The sequence below is a fragment of the Nyctereutes procyonoides genome, unplaced genomic scaffold (genome assembly GCF_905146905.1).
Source record: "Nyctereutes procyonoides isolate TBG_1078 unplaced genomic scaffold, NYPRO_anot_genome, whole genome shotgun sequence".
Taxonomy (NCBI): domain Eukaryota; kingdom Metazoa; phylum Chordata; class Mammalia; order Carnivora; family Canidae; genus Nyctereutes; species Nyctereutes procyonoides.
This window is the reverse complement of record NW_026575140.1, coordinates 8,608,585-8,628,222: the sequence shown is the minus strand read 5'-3', so window position 1 is coordinate 8,628,222 and position 19,638 is coordinate 8,608,585. Positions and strand designations below refer to the sequence as shown.

Here is a 19,638-nt window from a genome sequence, read left to right as displayed (position 1 = left end):
TTCCTTTTGGAGGGTACAATGTGGGTTTATGGTGTTAAGAGCTCAAGTTAGGGGAAGCGACTTCATAAGCCTAGACCCAGAATAATTAGAAAACTACATGAAGACTTAACAGTCTAGTAACGTTGTGAATTATGTGTTAGTTTGCTGGTTTGTCCATTAAATCATTGCTATTTTTTAAATTCTTTGCTTTCATAGGGCAGTAGGGATGACAGATTGGTCATCACAAACTACACTGGAGAAATCATTGTGGGTTGTTTTTATTTATTTATTTATTTATTTTAGAGAAAGAGTGGGGGGAGGGACATAGGGAAAGGAAGACAAAGAATGTCAAGCAGACTCCCTATTGAGCTCAGAGCCCAAATTGGGGCTCAGTCTCACCATCCTGGGATCATGACTTGAGCTGAAACCAAGAGTCAGATGCTCAACCAAGTGAGCCATGCCAGCACCCCAAGAAGTCATTGTTTAGAGCACTTATTATGTGCCAGACACATAGCTACATGTTATATTATGTGTTAGGTGCTGTGAGATACAGAGCTAAATAACAGATACTTCTTATTCAGACTAGTGAGAGAGAAAGAAAAGGAAATATGAATACGGAAGAATGAACTAAGTCCTATACTAGGGAGATGGACAAGACACTGGGAAGATAGAGGAAGGGGGTAGACTAACTCTGGGAAACGGAAAAAAAGCTTAATTGGAGGCACTAATTTGCTGGGGCTTAAGTAACAATTACAAGCATAACAGTGGACACTTTGTTGAGTGAATACTATACACCAGAATTAGTTAATTGTGACATTTTAACTCCTCTAAAAATCTCAAACTTTCAGGGTTGTTGTTTTTTTTTAAGATTTTACTTTATTTATTCATGAGAGACACACAGAGAGAGAGAGAGAGGCAGAGACACAGGCAGAGGGAGAAGCAGGCTCCGTGCAGGGAGCCTGACATGGGACTCATCCCAGGACCCCGGGATCACGCCCTGAACTGAAGGCAGATGCTCAACCACTGAGCCACCCAAGGCATCCCAAACTTTCAGGGTTTTTGGAAAATTTTATTACCAAGTAATACGTTCAACAGATACTCTCATCAATTCTCTACGTTCATCTCAACCCTGAGACCTACTTCATCACCCACCCACAACCTGGAGTAGGGGTCAGGGACAAGGTAGTGATCAGGGATGGGGGTGAGAGATGGTATTGGGAAGGCTATGCGCACACTAACCACCTAAAACAAGGAATCTCGTTTACCACATGTACTATCATCCATGCTCAATCATTCTGAACAAAGTTCTCTGAGAATTTCTCTGTATCATTAATAACGCCCATTAGAAAATTCTCTGACTTCACATTTAAGGTTCGATTATTACACTCAATTTTTTTTTTTTAAGAGAGGAAGAATGGGGTCCATGCAGGGGGGAGGGGCAGAAGGAGAGGAGAGAGAGAATCTTTTTTTGTTTTTTTTGCAGAGAGATAGAGAATCTTAAGCCGACTCTGCACCCAGCATGGAACCCATCACGGAGCTCAATCTCACAACCCTGATATCATGACCTGAGCTGAAATCAAGAGTGAGCTGCAGGGACACCTGGGTGGTTCAGCGGTTGAGTATCTGCCTTCAGCCCAGGGTATGATTCTGGAGTCTCAGGATCGAGTCCCTCAGTGGGCTCCCTGCATGAAGCCTGCTTCTCCCTCTGCCTGTGTCTCTGCCTCTCTCTCTTTCTCTCTGTGTGTCTCTCATGAATAAGTAAATAAAATCTTAAAAAAAAAAAAAAAGAGTCAGCTGCTCAGGGTGCCTGGGTGGCTTAGTTAAGTGTCTGCCTTTGGCTCAGGTCATGATTCCAGGGTCCTAGGATTGATTGAGCCCTATGTTGGACTCCCTGATCAAAGGCATGTTTGCTTCTCCCCCTCCTCTGCCATTCCTAACTTGTGCACTCTTTCTCTCTCAAATGATTAAAACCTTAAAAATAAAAGTCAGGCAAGCAACCAACCGAGCCACCCAGGAGCCCTTCAACATTTCCCTTTAAACTAGATCTCTCCCATTAACATTTTAAATGTTCAAACCTCTCATTATTAGAAGAAATGCCATTACTCAACCCCTCACCTTTCTTCTCTCTTTTAAAAGATTTTATTTTTGGGAACCCTGGGTGGCGCAGCAGTATAGCGCCTGCCTTTGGCCCAGGGTGCGATCCTGGAGACCCGGGATCAAATCCTACGTCGGGCTCCCTGCATGAAGCCTGCTTCTCCCTCTGCCCCTCTCTCTCTCTCTCTCTGTGTGACTATCATGAATAAATAAATAAAATCTTAAAAAATAAAAGATTTTATTTTTAAGTACTCTCTATATGCAGTGTGGGTTCAGACTTACAACCCCAAGATCAGGAGTCCCATGCTCTATCAACTGAGCCTGCCAGGAGCCTCTCTCTTTCTTTTTAAAGGAGCTGTTTTTTGGGATGCCTGGGTGGCTCAGCAGTTGAAAGTCTGCCTTCAGTTCAGGATGTGATCCAGGAGTCCCCAGGCTTGAGTCCCATATGGGGCTCCCCGTGGGGAGCCTACTTCTCCCTCTGCCTCTCTCTGTTTTTCATGAATAAGTAAAGAAGATCTTAACAGAAAAAAAGGAGCTGTTTTTTTTTTTTTTTTAAATTTTATTTATTTATTCATGAGAGACAGAGAGAGACACAGGCAGAGGGAGAAGCAGGCTCCATGCAGGAGCCTGACGTGGGACTCAATCTCTGGTCTCCAGGATCACACCCTGGGCTGAAGGCGGCATTAAACCGCTGAGCCACCCGGGCTGCCCAAAAGGAGCTGTTTTTAATGAGTTTATCCATGTTTCACTTCCCATTCAATCCTCAGCCCTCTTGCAGTCTGCCACTGCCCTCATGAAGCATCTTTCCCCCAAGGACACCAATAATCATCTCCATGTTGCTGAATCCAACCAGTTCTTGTCTTGATATTTTTAAGTATTCACTGTCAGATGTCTACCCAGTTTCTCTTTCTCCATTCTTCTTTTACAGTCAAACCCCACTTTTAATCAGGTTTCTACTCTTTCCTCATGTGTTTCAAAGAAGGGTGATTTCAAATTCAAGGGTAGATAGATCGCCCCTGAGCCAATCAGAGCTTGGCTTTCCCCTGGTGACTATTGTTGGTTCAAAGTATAGACATGAGCCAAACTGGCTCAATCGATTTAAAAAGAAATACAACTGGGAAGGGAAAACCACCTCTCACCTTTTATTCTTGCTCTTTCTTTTATGTAGATACTATACTTCTTTAATGTTTAATCTAGTTTTAAAGGGGATTTTCTGTTAAAGTAAGCCTAAACGATCCTCACTGATACATTTAACCCTACTGGCCATTTCTTTCCTTCGTCCTATGGTTTCCCTTATGCTTACAGTCCCCACCCACCTAGTTTTCCTTCTAGCACTCTGGCTACTACCTCACAATCTGCTAAGTGGGAGAGATGCTGGCTTTTTCAAACTATGGGATATTGCTGAGTACAATGACATACATTAAAGATAACTTTCTAAGCAGTTTTCCAATAGTAAAAAAATTTAATAAGGCAAAGAGGAGAAAAGGCTCATTAATAAATTTATTGTGTTACATCAAGATGAATACTGGTAAATACATCCTATGGTTTCTACTTTGTCTTTTTATTTTATTTCATTTTTTAATTTTTAATTTTTTTTACTGTGTGTCTTTTTAAATGAAAGACTACTGGAGATTGCCAGTGTATCATGAAGGACAAAGACCCTAATGTCAAATCCTGTTTCTGCTGCTCTGGGGTCAGTTACTTGGTATGAGGCCCTGGAAGGTTCCAGTATTTCCAGCAAAACTCTTCCTTCAGTAGCTGCAGGACCGTGCCACCTTGGGCTCTTCTAAGCCTTCCAGAAAAAAACAGAAGGGAGTGGGCTTTGTAAGTTCAACATGGCCTGATTGCCCAGGACTCTCTCAGAGAAAGGCTGGAGCAAAATTCTCTGTTACTGCACATGAAAAATGCCAGTCTATCAAGTAGAATCAATGGGCTGATCACGCCCAGGGTTACAAAGAATATGGCACTATGTTCCTTTGTTATACCTATTTGATCAAAGGCATGAAATAGGTCTTATTTATTTTTTCTCTTATTACAAAGCACAGCACTTCATAAGTAATAAAATACTCAATAAGTATTTGTTGATTTAATGAATTGAGAGAAACTGATACTGTATATATCCTCCAAGAGTTTAATCTGGACATAAGAATGAGTCACTTAGAGGGGGAAAATCAGGGACTGAAGGCACTGATTTTGGATTCAGAAAAGATCCAATTCAAGCCTTCACTACGTTAACCCCAGTTCTTTCATCTTAAAAATGGAGATAATAAAACTTGCATTAGAAATGTGTGTGTTGGGCAGCCCGGTGGCTCGGCAGTTTAGTGCTGCCTTCAGCCCAGGGTGTGAGCCTGGAGACCTGGGATCGAGTCCCATGTTGGCTCCCTTGCATGGAGCCTGCTTCTCCCTCTGCCTATGTCTCTGCCTCTCTCTCTCTGTGTCTCTCATGAATAAATAAATAAAATCTTAAAAAAAAAAGAAGTGTGTGGGTTAGGGTCAGAGGAAACAGGAATTCCACTTATGACTTATAACAACTCTGAGAAGTACTTATTCTTTCTGCTTCTGTCCTTCTTACTTAAAAGGCAGGGCTTATGCCTACCGTACCTTTTTCTTTTTTTTTTTTTTTTTAAAGATTTTATTTACTTATTCATGAGAGAAACACAGAGACAGGCAGAGACATAGGCAGAAGGAGAAGCAGGCTTCCCAGGGGGAGCCCGATGTGGGACTTGATCCCCGGACCAGGATCATGCCCTGAGCCAAAGGCAGATGCTCAACTACAGAGCCACCCAGGTGTTTCTACTGTACCTATTTTAGTATAGCCAGTTAAAGTACAAAGTATACACTCAATCCATATTTGGCCAGTAGATGAATAAAAATTCAAGACAATTTTACAAAATTGACAACACTATAAAAGCAAACTCTCTCATCATATACGCTAACACTAAAAATACTTTAAATGCTCATTTTTTTCTCCTCTTGTGGATCTTCTACATATTTACTAATGCAACTCTTCCTGTATCTACTACTATTTCTTAGTCTTTATGACACCAAAATTACAGAAATGCAGAGTATCTTCATAAAGTTCTTGTTTGATTTAAAAATTGTAATAGTTTGAGTAATTGGTATAATAAAATTAGCCTTTAAAAGCATACTTAGGGGGCAGCCCCAGTGGCTCAGTGGTTTAGTGCCACCTTTGGCCCGGGGCGTGATCCTGGAGACCCGGGATCATGCATGGAGCCTGCTTCTCCCTCTGCCCGTATCTCTGCCTCTCTCTCTCTCTCTCTCTCTGTGTGTCTCTCATGAATAAATAAATAAAATCTTTAAAAAAAAATTCTAAATCTTTTTAAAAAATTAAATAAATAAATAAATAAATAAATAAATAAATAGCATACTTAGGGACGTCTAGGTGGCTCAGCCGTCAAGCGTCTGCCTTTGGCTCAGGGTGTGATCCTGGGGTCTTGGGATCGGGTCTTGCATCAGGCTCCCTGTGGGGAGCCTGATTCTCCCTCTACCTATGTCTCTGCTTCTGTCTGTCTCTCATGAATAAATAAATAAAATGTCTAAAAAATAAATAAGTAAAAGCATACTTAAAGTGCAAACAATTATATACATATATGTATTTTCATATTTTGAATTCCTGTGACAAATGGAAAATGGTTGTATATACCTGAGGGAATTAAATGCATTCTCTGCCTAGTGATCTTGAGGTTCATATTTGCCAAAAGGAAAAAGTCCTTGTGTATCAGAAGGATCATTGATCAATTCTACTGTAATCTTTTTTTTTTTTAAGATTTATTTATTTATTCATGAGACACAGACTGAGAGAGAGAGGCAGAGACACAGGCAGAGGGAGAAGCAGGCTCCCCACAGGGAGCCCAATGCGGAACTTGATCCCGGATCCTAGGATCACAACCTGAGCCGAAGGTAGGCACCCAACCACTGAGCCACCTAGGTGTCCCAATTCTACCGTAATCTAATAAAGGTTTAGATCTAAATGAACATTATGAAGTTCATATACTGCGTTCACTAGCAAAATCCTATAGGTAGTCACTGAAATTTTCCTAAATGAGTAAACTGTACAAAAAAAGAAACAAATGAGTAAACCATAATCAAAACACACAAGAGACAGAGAAACAGGGCTTAAATGATTTTTTCTTGTCAACTTCCTGACATTCTTTAGGCCATGGATATCTGAATATGTAGTATAATGTGCAATAGTTATAGTTTAAATAAACCTTTCTGAATTTCCCAACAATTTAACACAAAGCAGTAACATGCATCTGAAGGATAACTTGCTTATTGTATGTGTGTATACATGCAAATGTGGATATGCACAGTAAGCATACACATATTAAGACATGATAGATTAGGTGCATGCATGCACATACATACAAACACATTTTAAAGGAATTCTGGCTCTCATCACAGCAGTTTACCTTTGGCCAGTTTAATACATGTGGCAGAGTTCTTTTTTTTTTTTTCCTTTTTTTAAAAGATTTTATTTATTTATTCATGAGAGACACACAGAGAGAGAAAGAGAGAGAGGCAGAGACACAGGCAGAGGGAGAAGCAGGCTCCACGCAGCAGGGAGCCTGATGTGGGACTCGATCCCAGGACTCCAGGATCACGCCTGGGCTGAAGACAGGCACTAAACCTCTGAGCCACCCAGAGATCTCCATGTGGCACAGTTCTAAATACAAAGTAAGTGATTAGGAAGTACACCAGTTGACCTAAATTGCGGAAATGCAAGTATTACCAAGGCAATATTAAGACAGTATACATGTATTTGTAAATGAGAATAAAAAAGTTTGGAGCACCTGCGTGGCTTAGTCAGTTAAATATCTATCAGCTCAGGTCATGATCCCAGGTCCTGGGATTAAGCCCATGTTGGAGTCCCTGCTCAGCAGGTTGCCTGCTTCTCCCTCTCCTCCTACTCACTACCCACTACTCATTCTCTCACTCTTAAATAAATAAATAAATAAATAAATAAATAAATAAATAAATAAGCCTTAAAAAATTAAAAAGTTCATAACTGCCAAAAAATGTGTTTGTTCTTGTTAAAATGGAAAGCAGGGATGCCCAGGTGACTCAGCGGTTTATTTTTTTAAAGATTTTATTTATTTATTAGCGAGAGACACATAGAGAGAGACAGAGGCAGAGACACAGCCAGATGGAGAAGGAGAAGCAGGCTCCACGCAGGGAGCCCGATGTGGGACTCGATCCCGTGACTCAGGATCACACTCTGGGCCAAAGGCAGACGCCCAACCACTGAGCTACCCAGGCATCCCGACTCGGTGGTTTAGCACCTGCCTTTGGCCCAGGGATGATCCTGGGGACCGGGGATCAAGTCCCACGTCAGGTTCCCTGCATGAAGCCTGCTTCTCCCTCTGCCTGTGTCTCTGCCCCTCTCTCTATCTCTCATGAATAAATAAATAAATATGTATTTTGTTTAATGGAAAGCAATCCGGAAATACCTATACATACATACAGGTACATACACACAAATACATACAAAGGAAACCACATAGACTAGCCACAAGAGGGCGCTGCAACAATGAAAAGACAACCAGGCTTCTTTCCTTTAGATGCTTATTTCAGTGAGTACTGGGCACACATTTTCAAACTTCTGAAGACAAACTCCTACTCAAAATTCCTTATTTTTCTATAGCCAGAAGCCTTGCCAGATGCCCATATTTTAAGGGTGTCTATCCATATCTTAGTCTCCAAATCTTCTGAACTGGAGGGTTAGTGCATCTAGTACTTAAGTAAATGAGTCCTTACATTATCACATAGAGATTAAAACAATGAATAGCACAACTGCCATGTTGTACACAGGGTGTTATGAAGGAGCCATATACAAGGCTTAGTAAAACTTTACTACTGAAACATAAAAAACAGGTTTCTTCCCACCATGATATAATTTTAAGCTGCCATATTTTAGAATATTTTTGAGTCTGGCCCATATGATAAATGTTTTTATGGGTTTTTAAAAAAGATTTATTTACTTATTTATTTGAGAGAGAGAGAGTGAGCACAAGCGAGAGGGGCAGAGGGAGAGGTTGAGAGATAATCCCAAACAGGCTCCATACCCAGCGTGGAGTCCAATGCAGGGCTCAATGTCACAACCCTAAGATCATGACCTGAACCGAAATCAAGAATTGGAGGCTCAATCAACTAAGCCACCCAGGCACACTTGGTTTTTACTTTAAAACAAAGTATAACAACAAAAAATAAAAATAAATAAAAAATAAAAGTATAATAATTCCATTTAATTACTATTAGAAATCGTATGTGAGGATCTATACCTAGAGAGACTTCCTTAATTAGTTCAGCAGCAGCATGGCAACCCTGAACAAGTATCCTGGTCCAGGTTGATAGATCCCGATGTGTCTCCACCCTGAAGAGATGCATCTCAATGCCCTGCCGAGAGCCTGTCCTGGTAGCAAATGTAAGGTCAGATCCAAGTGAGGGTGATCGACATCCAGAGCCAGAATGAACCAACCTAGGACCACAAAACAAGCAAAGATCAAAAGTAATTAATGTACTAGTAGAGGAAAATGTCATTAATTTATACCAATCAATAAGCTGAAAGTTATAAAAACTACCTGCAGTTTTTGGAAAAGTACATTTCAAAACAATATTATAGTCTTTTTTTAAATTTTTATTTATTTATGATAGTCACACATGGAGAGAGAGAGAGAGAGGCAGAGACATAGGCAGAGGGAGAAGCAGGCTCCATGCACCGGGAGCCCGACGTGGTATTCGATCCCGGGTCTCCAGGATCGCGCCCTGGGCCAAAGGCAGGTGCCAAACCGCTGCGCCAACCAGGGATCCCAATATTATAGTCTTTGAAGTAGATACCATTCTGTTTTCCCATAAAGTGACCCCTCATGCCACAGGCAGAACACTGGGCTGGATGAGCTAAGGCCCAATTTTCCACTGACTTTTTTATGCTCTGAAAAGGCTATGCATATCAAAAAGAGGTTCAATTTGTTTTTTTTTACTTTATTTATTTATTTATTTATTTATTTATTTATTTATTTATTTATTTATTTATTTATTTATTTATTTATTTATGATAGTCACAGAGAGAGAGAGAGAGAGAGGCAGAGACACAGGCAGAGCGAGAAGCAGGCTCCATGCACCGGGAGCCCGATGTGGGATTTGATCCCGGGTCTCAGGATCGCGCCCTGGGCCAAAGGCAGGCGCCAAACCGCTGCGCCACCCAGGGATCCCAAGAGGTTCAATTTGGATTAGGAAGTGGTAAGCCCTCACACACGAACAGCCTCCCCTGTTATCAACATCATTCAGTACATGGTACTTCTTTTTTCTACCAAGAATGAACCTACACTCAAAGTCCAAAGTTTACTTTAGGGGTCACTCTTGGTGGTGTACATTCTAGAGGTTTGGACAAAGGTGTAATGACATATATCCATCATTATAATATACAGAGTATTTTCAATGCCCTAAAAACTCTCTTTGCTCTGCTTATTCATTTCCTCTCTCCTCCTGGCAACCACTTATCTGTATACCTTTTACTTCCTTTTCTTAACTTATTATATTAGCAAGGATTATATTAGCAAGGACATCCTTGCCTTGGGATGGATGGGAAAGCTTTGTGTTTCTCACTATTAAGCATGATGTTAGGGGCACCAAGGTGGCTCAGTGGTTGAACATCTGCTTTTGGCTCAGGTCATGATGCTGGGGTCGGGATTGAGTCCTGAATCGGGGTCCTCACGGGGAACCTGCTCCTCTCTCTGCCAAGGTCTCTGCCTCTCTCTGTATGTCTCTCATATAAATAAATGAATAAAGTCTTTAAAAAAAATGTCATGATGTTAGCAATAGATTTTTTTTGTAGATAAGTCTTTTTTTTAAGATTTTATTTATTTATTCATGAGAGACAGAGAGAGAGAGAGAGGCAGAGACACAGATAGAGGGAGAAGCAGACTCCTCACAGGAAGCCTGATAGGGAACTCAATCCCGGGACTGGGATTATGCCCTGGGCCAAAAGCAGACACTCAACCACTGAGCCACCCAGGTGTCCCTGTAGATAGTCTTTATCAAGTTGAGAATGTTCCCCTCTATTCCTAGTTTACTTTTTTATCATGAATGGGTGTTAGATTTTGTCAAATGCCTTTTCTGCATCTCTTGATGGATTCATATGACTTTTCTTGTTTAGCTTGTTGTTATGATGGATTACATTAATTTTCTTTCTTTCTTCTTTCTCTTTCTTTCCTTCCTTCCTTCCTTCCTTCCTTCCTTCCTTCCTTCCTTCCTTCCTTCCTTCCTTCCTTCCTTCCTTCCTTCCCTTTCATTTTTATTCATGAGAGACACAGAGAGAGAGGCAGAGACATAGGCAGAGGGGAAAGCAGGCTCCATACAGGAAGCCTGATGTGGGACTTGATCCCAGGTCTCCAGAATCACACCCCAGGCTGCAGGCAGCGCTAAACCGCAGCGCCACCAGGGCTGCCCACATCAACTGATTTTCAAATAATGAACCAGCCTCATGTATCTGGGATAAATCCCACTTGGCCATGGTATAATTATTTTTATTCTTTTTTAGATTTGAATTGCTAATATTTTGTTGAGGAATTTTGCAGAACATTGTCTAAGAAAGAATTGAGTGTTAACAAAATATATTTTAAAAATATCTTCAACTGGGATGCCTGGGTGGCTCAGTGGTTAAGTGTCTGCCTTTGGCTCAGGATGTGATCCCAGGGTCTGGGGATCAAGTTCCACTTCAGGCTCCCTGTGAGGAGCCTGCTTCTCCCTCTGCCTAGGTCTTTGCCTCTCTGTCTGTGCATTTCTCATGAAGTAAATAAATAAAATCTTTAAAAACTAAAATAAAATAAATTAAAAATCCCTTTAACTAACAGTGAAAAACTTCCCACAAAGAAAATCTCAAGTCCAGATGGCTTTGTTGGTGAGTTCTACCAAATATTAAAAAAAAAAAAAAGCTAAATCTTCATAAACTCTTCAAAAAAGCAGAAAAAGTGGGAACTTCTTCAAACTCATTTTATGAGGCCAGTAATATCCCAATGCCAAAACCAAAGGCATCTCACAAAAATTACAGACCAATATCAGTTATGAATTTAAGACACAAAACTCCTCATCAAAATACTAGCAAACTGAATCTAGTATGACCAAAGAAGATTTATCCTAAAAGTGCAAGACTGAACATCCCAAAATCAATATGGTAATACATCATATAAACAGGTAAAGGACAAACTCACATGATCATAATATTAGACGTGGAAAAAGCATTCAAAAAATCCCATACCCTTTCATGAGGAAAACACCCCACATATCTTCAACCTGATAATAGGCATCTATGAAAAACCCATAGCTAACACCATACTTTTTTTTTTTTTAAATTTTTATTTATTTATGATAGTCACACAGGGAGAGAGAGAGAGAGGCAGAGACACAGGCAGAGGGAGAAGCAGGCTCCATGCACCGGGAGCCTGACGTGGGATTCGATCCGGGGTCTCCAGGATTGCGCCCTGGGCCAAAGGCAGGCGCCAAACCGCTGCGCCACCCAGGGATCCCGCTAACACCATACTTAATGAAAAAGACAAGGATGTCTGTTTATGCCACTTATATTCAACATCATACTGGATATTTTAGCCAGAGCAATTAGGCCAGAAAATGAAATCAAAGGCACCCAGAAAAGAACGTAGTACAACTACCTCTTATTTGAAGATGACATGATCTTGTACATACAAAGTCCTAAGGAATCCACTAAAAACCGATTAGATTAAAAAACGAGTTGAGCAAGAAAGCAGATCAAGATATAAAAATCAATGTATTGAGGGGATCCCTGGGTGGCTCAGCAGTTAGCGCCTGCTTTCAGCCCAGGGCATGATCTTGGAGTCCCGGGATCGAGTCCCTCATTGGGCTCCCAGCATGGAGCCTGCTTCTGCTTCTCCCACCACCTGTGTCTCTGCCTCTCTCTCTCTCTCTCTGTCTGTCATAAATAAATAAATCTTTAAAAAAAAAAAAAGATTCTCTCTCATCCTCTCCCTCTGGTCCTCTGCCCCACTATCTCTCTCTCTCTCTCTCTCTAAAAACAAAACAAAAAAACGCTTAAGGTTTTGTATTGCATACAATTGTATACAATTGATTGTATACAGTAGGAGTGAACAATCTAAAAAGGAAATTAAGAAAAAATCCATTTATGATAGATCAAAGTAAAAAAATACTTTGGAATACATTTAGAAAAAGAAGTATAAAACTTATACTGAGGAAACTACAAAACATTGCTGAAATAAATTAAAGACCCAAATAAGTAAAAAGATATTCTGTATCATTGACTGGAAGACAATATTTTTTAAGATGGCGATATTCCCTAAATTGATCTACAGACTCAAGGCAATCTCTACCAAATGTCATCCATCTTTTTTTTTTTTTTTTAGGATTCTTATTTATTTATTCATAAGAGAGAGAGAGAGAGAGAGAGAGAGAGAGAGAGAAAGAGAGAGAATGAGACAGGCAGAGACACAGGCAGAGGGAGAAGCAGGCTCTACACAGGGAGCCTGATGTGGGACTCGATCCCGGGACCCCAGGATCACACCCTGGGCTGAAGGCAGGCGCTAAACCTCTGAGCCACCCAGGGATCCCTTTCTTTCTCTTTTTTTTTCTAGAAATTGACAAGCTGATCCTAAATCCATATGAAAATGCAATCACCCAAATAATTTTGAAAAGAAAAAAACTGGAGGATTCATACTTCTGATTTCAAAACTTACCACAAAGGTAAAAAATTGAGAGTCCAGAAAAAAACCCTTCATTATGACCAACTGATTTTTGCCAAGACAGTTCAATGGAGAAAGAACAGTCTTTTTAAAAAATGGTACTGTGATAACTGGATATTCCCAAAGGAGTGATGTTTGATCACTACTTCATACTACACAAAAATTGACTTCATAGGGATAAAAGAGTAAATGTGAGACTCAAAGTATAAAACTTTTAGAAGAGCACAGAGGAGTAAATTTCTGTGACCTTAGATTAGGGAAAGCCTTCTTAGATATGACACAAAAATGCAAGAGAAAATTGATAAACTGGACTTCATCAAAATTAAAAAAATTTGTGCTTCAAATGACACTGTCAAGAAAGTGAAAAGACAACCCAAAAAACAGGAAAAATATTTGCAAATCATTTATTTCATAACGCATTTATCTACAAAATATATAAACTCTTACAACTCAATAATAAAAAGGCAACCCAATTAGAAGATCAAGGAGGCGAATAGATATTTCTCCAAAGAAAATATACAAATGGCCAATAAGCACATGAAATGATGTTCAACATCATTAGCTATTAGGGAAACACAGCTTAAAACCATGAGACTTAAGAAAATGAAAAACTCATACACTGCTGGTGAGAATTTCAAATGATGGAATGACTGTACTAACTAGCCTGGTACCTTCTCAAAAAAAGGTTAAACATAGAGCTCCAGATGACCCAGCAATCCTATTCCTAGATATATACGCCCTACAAAAACTTGTACGTGAATATTATAGCAGTGTTATTCATAAGAGTCAAAAAGTGTAAATAAGTCAAATGGCCATCAAATGATAAATGTGGTATATCCATACAATGGAATATTATTCAGCCATCAAAAGAAATGAAGTTGAGACACATGCTACAACATGGATCAACCTTGAAAACATGATACTGGGGCAGCCCGGGTGGCTCAGCGGTTTAGCACCACGCTTAGCCCAGGGCCTGATCCTGGAGACGTGGGACTTGATCCCAGGTCGGGCTCTCTGCATGGAGCCTGCTTCTCCCTCTACCTGTGTCTCTTCCTCTCTCTCTCTCTCTCTCTCTCTCTCTCTCTCTCTCATGAATAAATAAAATCTTAAAAAAAAAAAGAAAACATGATGCAATGGGAAAAGAAACAAGACATTAAAGGCTCCATATGATTCCATTTATATGAAATGTCCAGAATAGGGACACCTGGGTTACTCAGTGGTTGAGCATCTGCCTTTGGCTCAGGTCATGATCCTGGGTTCCTGGGATTGAGTCCCGCCTTGGGCTCCCTACAGGGATCCTGCTTTTCCCTCTGTCTATGTCTCTGCCTCTGTGTCTCTCATGAATACATAAATAAGATCTTAAAAAAAAAAAAAAAAAAGAAAAGAAAAGAAAAAAGAAATGTCCAGAACAGGCAAAACTATAGAGACAGAATTAGATTCCTGGTTCCTGAGGGCTGGAAGACTGCTGATGGGTAAGGAATTCCTTTTTAGGTTGATGAAAGTGTCCTAATATTGATTGTGGTGATGGTCACACAACTCTGTGAACACACTAAAAACCATTAAATACTACACTTTAAGTGGGTGAATTGTATGGTATACAAGTTACCTCAGTACAGCTGCTAAAAAAAATAGAGGAAGGAGCACCTGGATGGCTCAGTCAGTTGAGCATCTGACTCTTAATTTTGGCTCAGGTTATGATCTCAGGATAATGGTATTGAGCCCTGTGTTGGGCTCCAGGCTCAACCAAGAGTCTGCTTATCGGGGATCCCTGGGTGGCTCAGCGGTTTAGCACCTGCCTTCGGCCCAGGGCGTGATCCTGGAGTCCCGGGATCAAGTCCCGCGTCGGGCTCCCTGCATGGAGCCTGCCTCTCCCTCTGCCTGTGTCTCTGCCTCTCTCCTCTCTGTGTCTCTCATGAATGAATAAATAAAATCTTAAAAAAAAATAAAAAAAAGAGTCTGCTTATCATTCTCTCCCTCTGACCTACTCCCTTTAAAATAAACAAATAAATAAATATTTTTTAAAAATACAGGAGATAAGAGAATTCATCTATATCTTTTTTTAAAGACTTTATTTATTCATGACAGCACTTTATTATTTATTTATTCATGAAGCCCTTTTGCTCAAATTACCATTAGAGGAGTAAAGGCTGGAACCAAAAAATTTTTAGAAAAATATTATTGATATACAGCCTACAATGAATGAAGCTACGAACAAGCCATTTTATTTATTTCTCTGAGGTACAATCCTCATCCGAGTTTTCAAAAATCCTGTATGAAGAACATTGTCTGAGAGTGCTTTCCTATAAATAAATAAATATAATGAAGTATAAATGAAGTAGCATGTACGTTTTGCTGAACTGATCCACTTAGAATTTCTTACATATAGAGAAAATATTTTTGGAAGAAGTTAATGAATTAAACTATATTAAATGGATGTCATGACACAAAATGTTGAAGTTTAATGACCTTAAGAAAAATTGCTTTTCTCATCATTTTTCCATATGTATACTTCACTTATTTTTTTAAAAATGTAGTTATTTTAGAGAGAGAGAGAAAGAGGAGGGGAAGGGCTGAGGGAGAGGGAGAGAGAATTGTTGTATCTTGTTGGATCCTCCTCTTTTTTAGCATGTAGTATTATTCTTGGTTTCTTGTTACAGTCTTTGTTGTAAAGTCTGTAAAGTCTATTTTGCACAATGTAAGTATTGCTACCCTGGCTTTATTTTGACACCATTTGCATGACAAATGTTTCTCCATCCCCTCACTTTCAACCTGCAGATATCTTTAGGTCTAAAATGAATCTCCTGTAGGCAGCACATAGATGGGTCTTGTTTTACTTATTCTGTGACCCTAGGTCTTTGGAACAGGGCATTTAGTCCTTTTATGTTCAAAGTTAGTTGAGAGAGAAAGAGCATGTGTGAGAGGCTGGGGGGAGGGTAGGGGCAGAGGGAGATAAAAATCTCAAGAAGGCTCCACCCCCAGCCTGATACAGGGTGCAATCTCATGACCCTGAGATCACAACCCAAGCTGAAATCAAGAGCCAGATGTCCATCGGACTGAGTCACCCAGGAGCCCCTACATTAAAAGTAATCACTGATATATATGTGATTATGGTTATTTTGTTACTTGTTTTGTGGTTGTTTTAGTAGTTTTTATCTACTCTCTTCTTCAGAGAGAGAAGCAGACTCCCCGCTGAACTCCACACGGAGCTTGATCTCAGAATACCAGGATCATGATCTGAGCTGGAGGCAGATGCTTAACTGAGTCACCCAAGTGCCCCTCTGTGCCTGTTGCTCTGTGATAGAAAAGCCAGCTATGTCTTTTGCTCTTGAAAGTGATAGGTGGGGCACACACATTTAAGAAGGTGCCAGTCCTTCTTCATAGAGGATGTGTAGCCACTGCAGATACCGGGGCCAGAAGGGGCCACTCCAAGCCTGCGCAGGTGTAGGGTGCAGGTTTACCAAGGTGCGGGCAACCTCCCTGGGAGGTGACCCAACAGCTGCCACCAGAACGGAGGCCCTGTAAAATGCACAGGTCAGGAGATGTGTTGTTGAGGTTTATGTAGGTGTTCTAGGGGAGGGGACCCACAAGGCTGGGACTGAGGCAAGGGTGACTGGAGAGAGTGGATCCTCCAAAGCACAGAGTGGAGGGGTGGCCTGGTATAAGCAAGTTAGGTGATGAGGGCTGGTGGCCCTGTGTTTCTGTTGAGGGGCATGGGAGGGAAAAATGGTGCCTGCAAGCTCCTTTGTTCCTGGTGGGGTCTTCCTGCAATCCCTGCTTCTCTGGGACCTGCTCTGAGATAAGTAAATAACTCTCCCTCCTGTAAGACCGAGGTGTTTTTCAAGCTGCTGCTTCTACACTGGATCTCCTTGGGCTGTTTCTTGTGCTGTCTCTTAAAGGGTGGGGACTCAGCTTCCTAACACTATTGGGGCTCTCCCAGAGCTGAGCCCACTGATTTTTTAAATTCCAGGCTTTACGTCCCACACTGGTCGTAAGAACTCATGAAATTTGGCCCCTCTTGTTTTCAAAGCCAAAAGCCAAATGTTCGGGGCCGGGGGCGGGGGGGGGGGGTTGTCTTTCCTCTGCAGGCTTCCCGATGTGATAGTCTGTTTCCTGCCCTGTGGCTCCCTCCCTCCTGCTGACCGTTGGGGGCCCTTTAGCACCCGCCCCTGTCTCTGCCCTTCCCACCCTCTTCAATGCAGCTTCTTCTCTCCCTTTAGTAGAGGAGTTTCTTCTGCCAGCCTTTGGGTCTTTTTCTGGATTATTTATGCTGATGTGTTATCCAGTAGTGCGTATCTGTGGGATGAAGTGAGCTCAGGTCCTCCTATTCTACATGTTCCCAGCCACTCTCCAGAAGGTGTTTTTTCAAGTAAAAAATGGTGGTCCAAGAGGTGCCTGAGTGGCTCAGTGGTTTAGCGCCTGCCTTCGGCCCAAGGCGTGATGCCAGATTCCCCAGATCAAGTCCCGCATCGGGCTTCCTGCATGGAGCCTGCTTCTCTTCCCTCGGCCTGTGTCTCTGCCTCTCTCTCTCTGTGTCTCTCATGAATAAATAAGTAAAATCTTTAAGAAAAAAAAAAAGGGTGGTCCATGAAAAAACACAGCTAGTTCAACTAGCAACTCAACCACACGTCTTTTTCTTTGAGACAACCATCATGCTTCACTACTCAGAAGTGCTTGAGTATTTCCCACCTCATCTTACAGAATATTAAGAAGATGAATGTCACTCAAGGTTTAAGATTAAATAAAACTAATAATATTTCCTGCTCCAATAAAGACATTTTGAGGTTAACCTGGCATTCCGCTCTGCCCCTTCCTAAGTCCATACAGTTTTGTATGGAATCAACTACCTTGATTCATGCTAAGGCACCAGCAATTTTACCAACAAATGTCAATAGGGGAAAAAAACGCAAATAACATCTTAGTATTACTATGAAAATAGTTTCGAACTCACAGACCCCCTGAAGAGGAGATCCTCTCAGAGGTCCAAGAAAGTATGCTTTAAGAACTGCCTCCCTGGGCTGATTCCTATAGAACCAACCTGCCAATTAAACATGAGTTATCTCAGCAAGAGTTAAGTCTCAAAATTATCCCACATGTGACCCGAGTAAGACGGAGCATGGGCAAAGTGACAGGGTGGCTTCTACCATATTCAGTTTGATTGCTAATCCCACGTCAGCCATTAACAAATATAAAGTCTAGGAGAGTTTTTCCTACAGGTTTTGATTATGAAATATTTGGCAGAGGAAGTCTAATTCAAACCAGCTGCTGGACTCTTGCTGAGCAGCAGTCAGTGAGAGCACACTGCCAAAAGGCCCCCTTTGGTGGGGAGGCCAGATGAGCTCATGCAAAGGCGTTTTAGCAGCTTCTGCCCCCTAAATCCCAAAAGCACACCACCACTCAATTTTCCAGATTGTAAAGTAGCCACACTTTCCTTGGATCTTTTTCTCTTTCAAAGAACATTTATAGGAAAAGACTACGAAATGTACATCCTACAAAATCCATAGCACCTTTAAAACCAATGTGTTTTTCTACCTGTGTCATGTATCTGGCCTTCATCTCAAGAAGTATGTAAAATAAAAAATTTAAAAATTAAATAAAAAAATCTTCTCCATTTATCACTCTCACATTTCACTTATTCCTCACCAGCATGAAAATACCCACTATTAAGAGTATGTACACACACACACACACATCTTGGTTTCTAAGAATCTGTAAATGTGCAAGCCAGTAAATGATGTTAATTTATATTGCCCTAACAACATTCTTTGCTTTTTGAACTACAATCAACTCTTATTTTATCAAGGACTACCAACTTCTGTGGGTAACAAAGGTCCTTGATTTCTCTTCCTTCCCCATGTGTTTATACTATCGTTTTTTTCTTTGGCTCATCCACTCATAAGAACATGTTCCAAAGTATCAGAAGATGGATTAATGAAAGTGAATATTCAGCCCTTTCTCATTACTCATAAATCTCAAACCCTCTTTCACCCACACTAAAGAGCCATAAACATACCACTTTCTGGCCTTGCTTCTCTCTGTGGAATACCTCCCAGTTTGGTTTCATCCGTTGGTTTCTCTTGGTGGCCAAACTCTACCCACTCTGGGAGGCAGAGGATGATTAAGCCCCATTTGGTTCAATCTTGTAGTGACGTCAACCAATTCCACCTGGCTGACAAGGCCACATGGAAAAAATAAACCTCTCATCTGCCTGTCATCTTTGCTCTTATCCACTGGTGCTTCCAGAACAAGGAATAAAGAATCTCTGCTGTTACATTAATTAAACTTATTAAGAAACAACATGTTCAGGGAGCTACAGGCTCCACCCATTTAATTTATGGCCAAGTTCAATTTGCATGTCTAGGTTGATCCAAATAATACATTTGAATTCCTCACATTTAACAGGAAACTTTCACTATTTATAGAAACTATTGGGTAGAGCTAAGCAACTCTTTTAACAATGGCCAAATCAAACCAATTACACTTTTTTTTTTTAAGATTTTATTTATCCATTCATGATAGACACAGAGAGAGAGAGAGAGGCAGAGACACAGGCAGAGGGAGAAGCAGGCTCCATGCAGGGAGCCCAATGTGGGACTCGATCCCGGGACTCCAGAATCACTCCCTGGGTCAAAGGCAGGTGCCAAACCACTGAGCCACCCAGGGATCCCCAATTATACTTTTTACATAGAATTCCTCTTTGAGGGATCCCTGGGTGGCGCAGCGGTTTAGCGCCTGCCTTTGGCCCAGGGCGCGATCCTGGAGACCCAGGATCGAATCCCACGTCGGGCTCCCAGTGCATGGAGCCTGCTTCTCCATCTGC

The 19,638-nt window shown here is 41.1% G+C and overlaps 1 protein-coding gene across 2 annotated transcripts in view; it reads right to left on the bottom strand.

Annotated features, from left to right (window-relative positions):
• Nucleotides 1-19,638, bottom strand: part of SNTB2 (syntrophin beta 2) — a 112,807-nt gene that overhangs the window by 10,586 nt on the left and 82,583 nt on the right. Inside the window, exons 5-6 of one of the 2 annotated variants that reach the window (XM_055305530.1) lie at nucleotides 8,376-8,572; nucleotides 3,569-3,865 (exon numbers count right to left, since the gene is read on the bottom strand). In XM_055305530.1, coding sequence (XP_055161505.1) covers nucleotides 3,825-3,865; nucleotides 8,376-8,572 — 238 coding nt within the window. In that variant the 3' untranslated portion in view covers nucleotides 3,569-3,824. Of the gene's footprint in view, nucleotides 1-3,568; nucleotides 3,866-8,375; nucleotides 8,573-19,638 lie in introns of those variants that run through there. The other variant, XM_055305529.1, reaches the window with a different exon arrangement.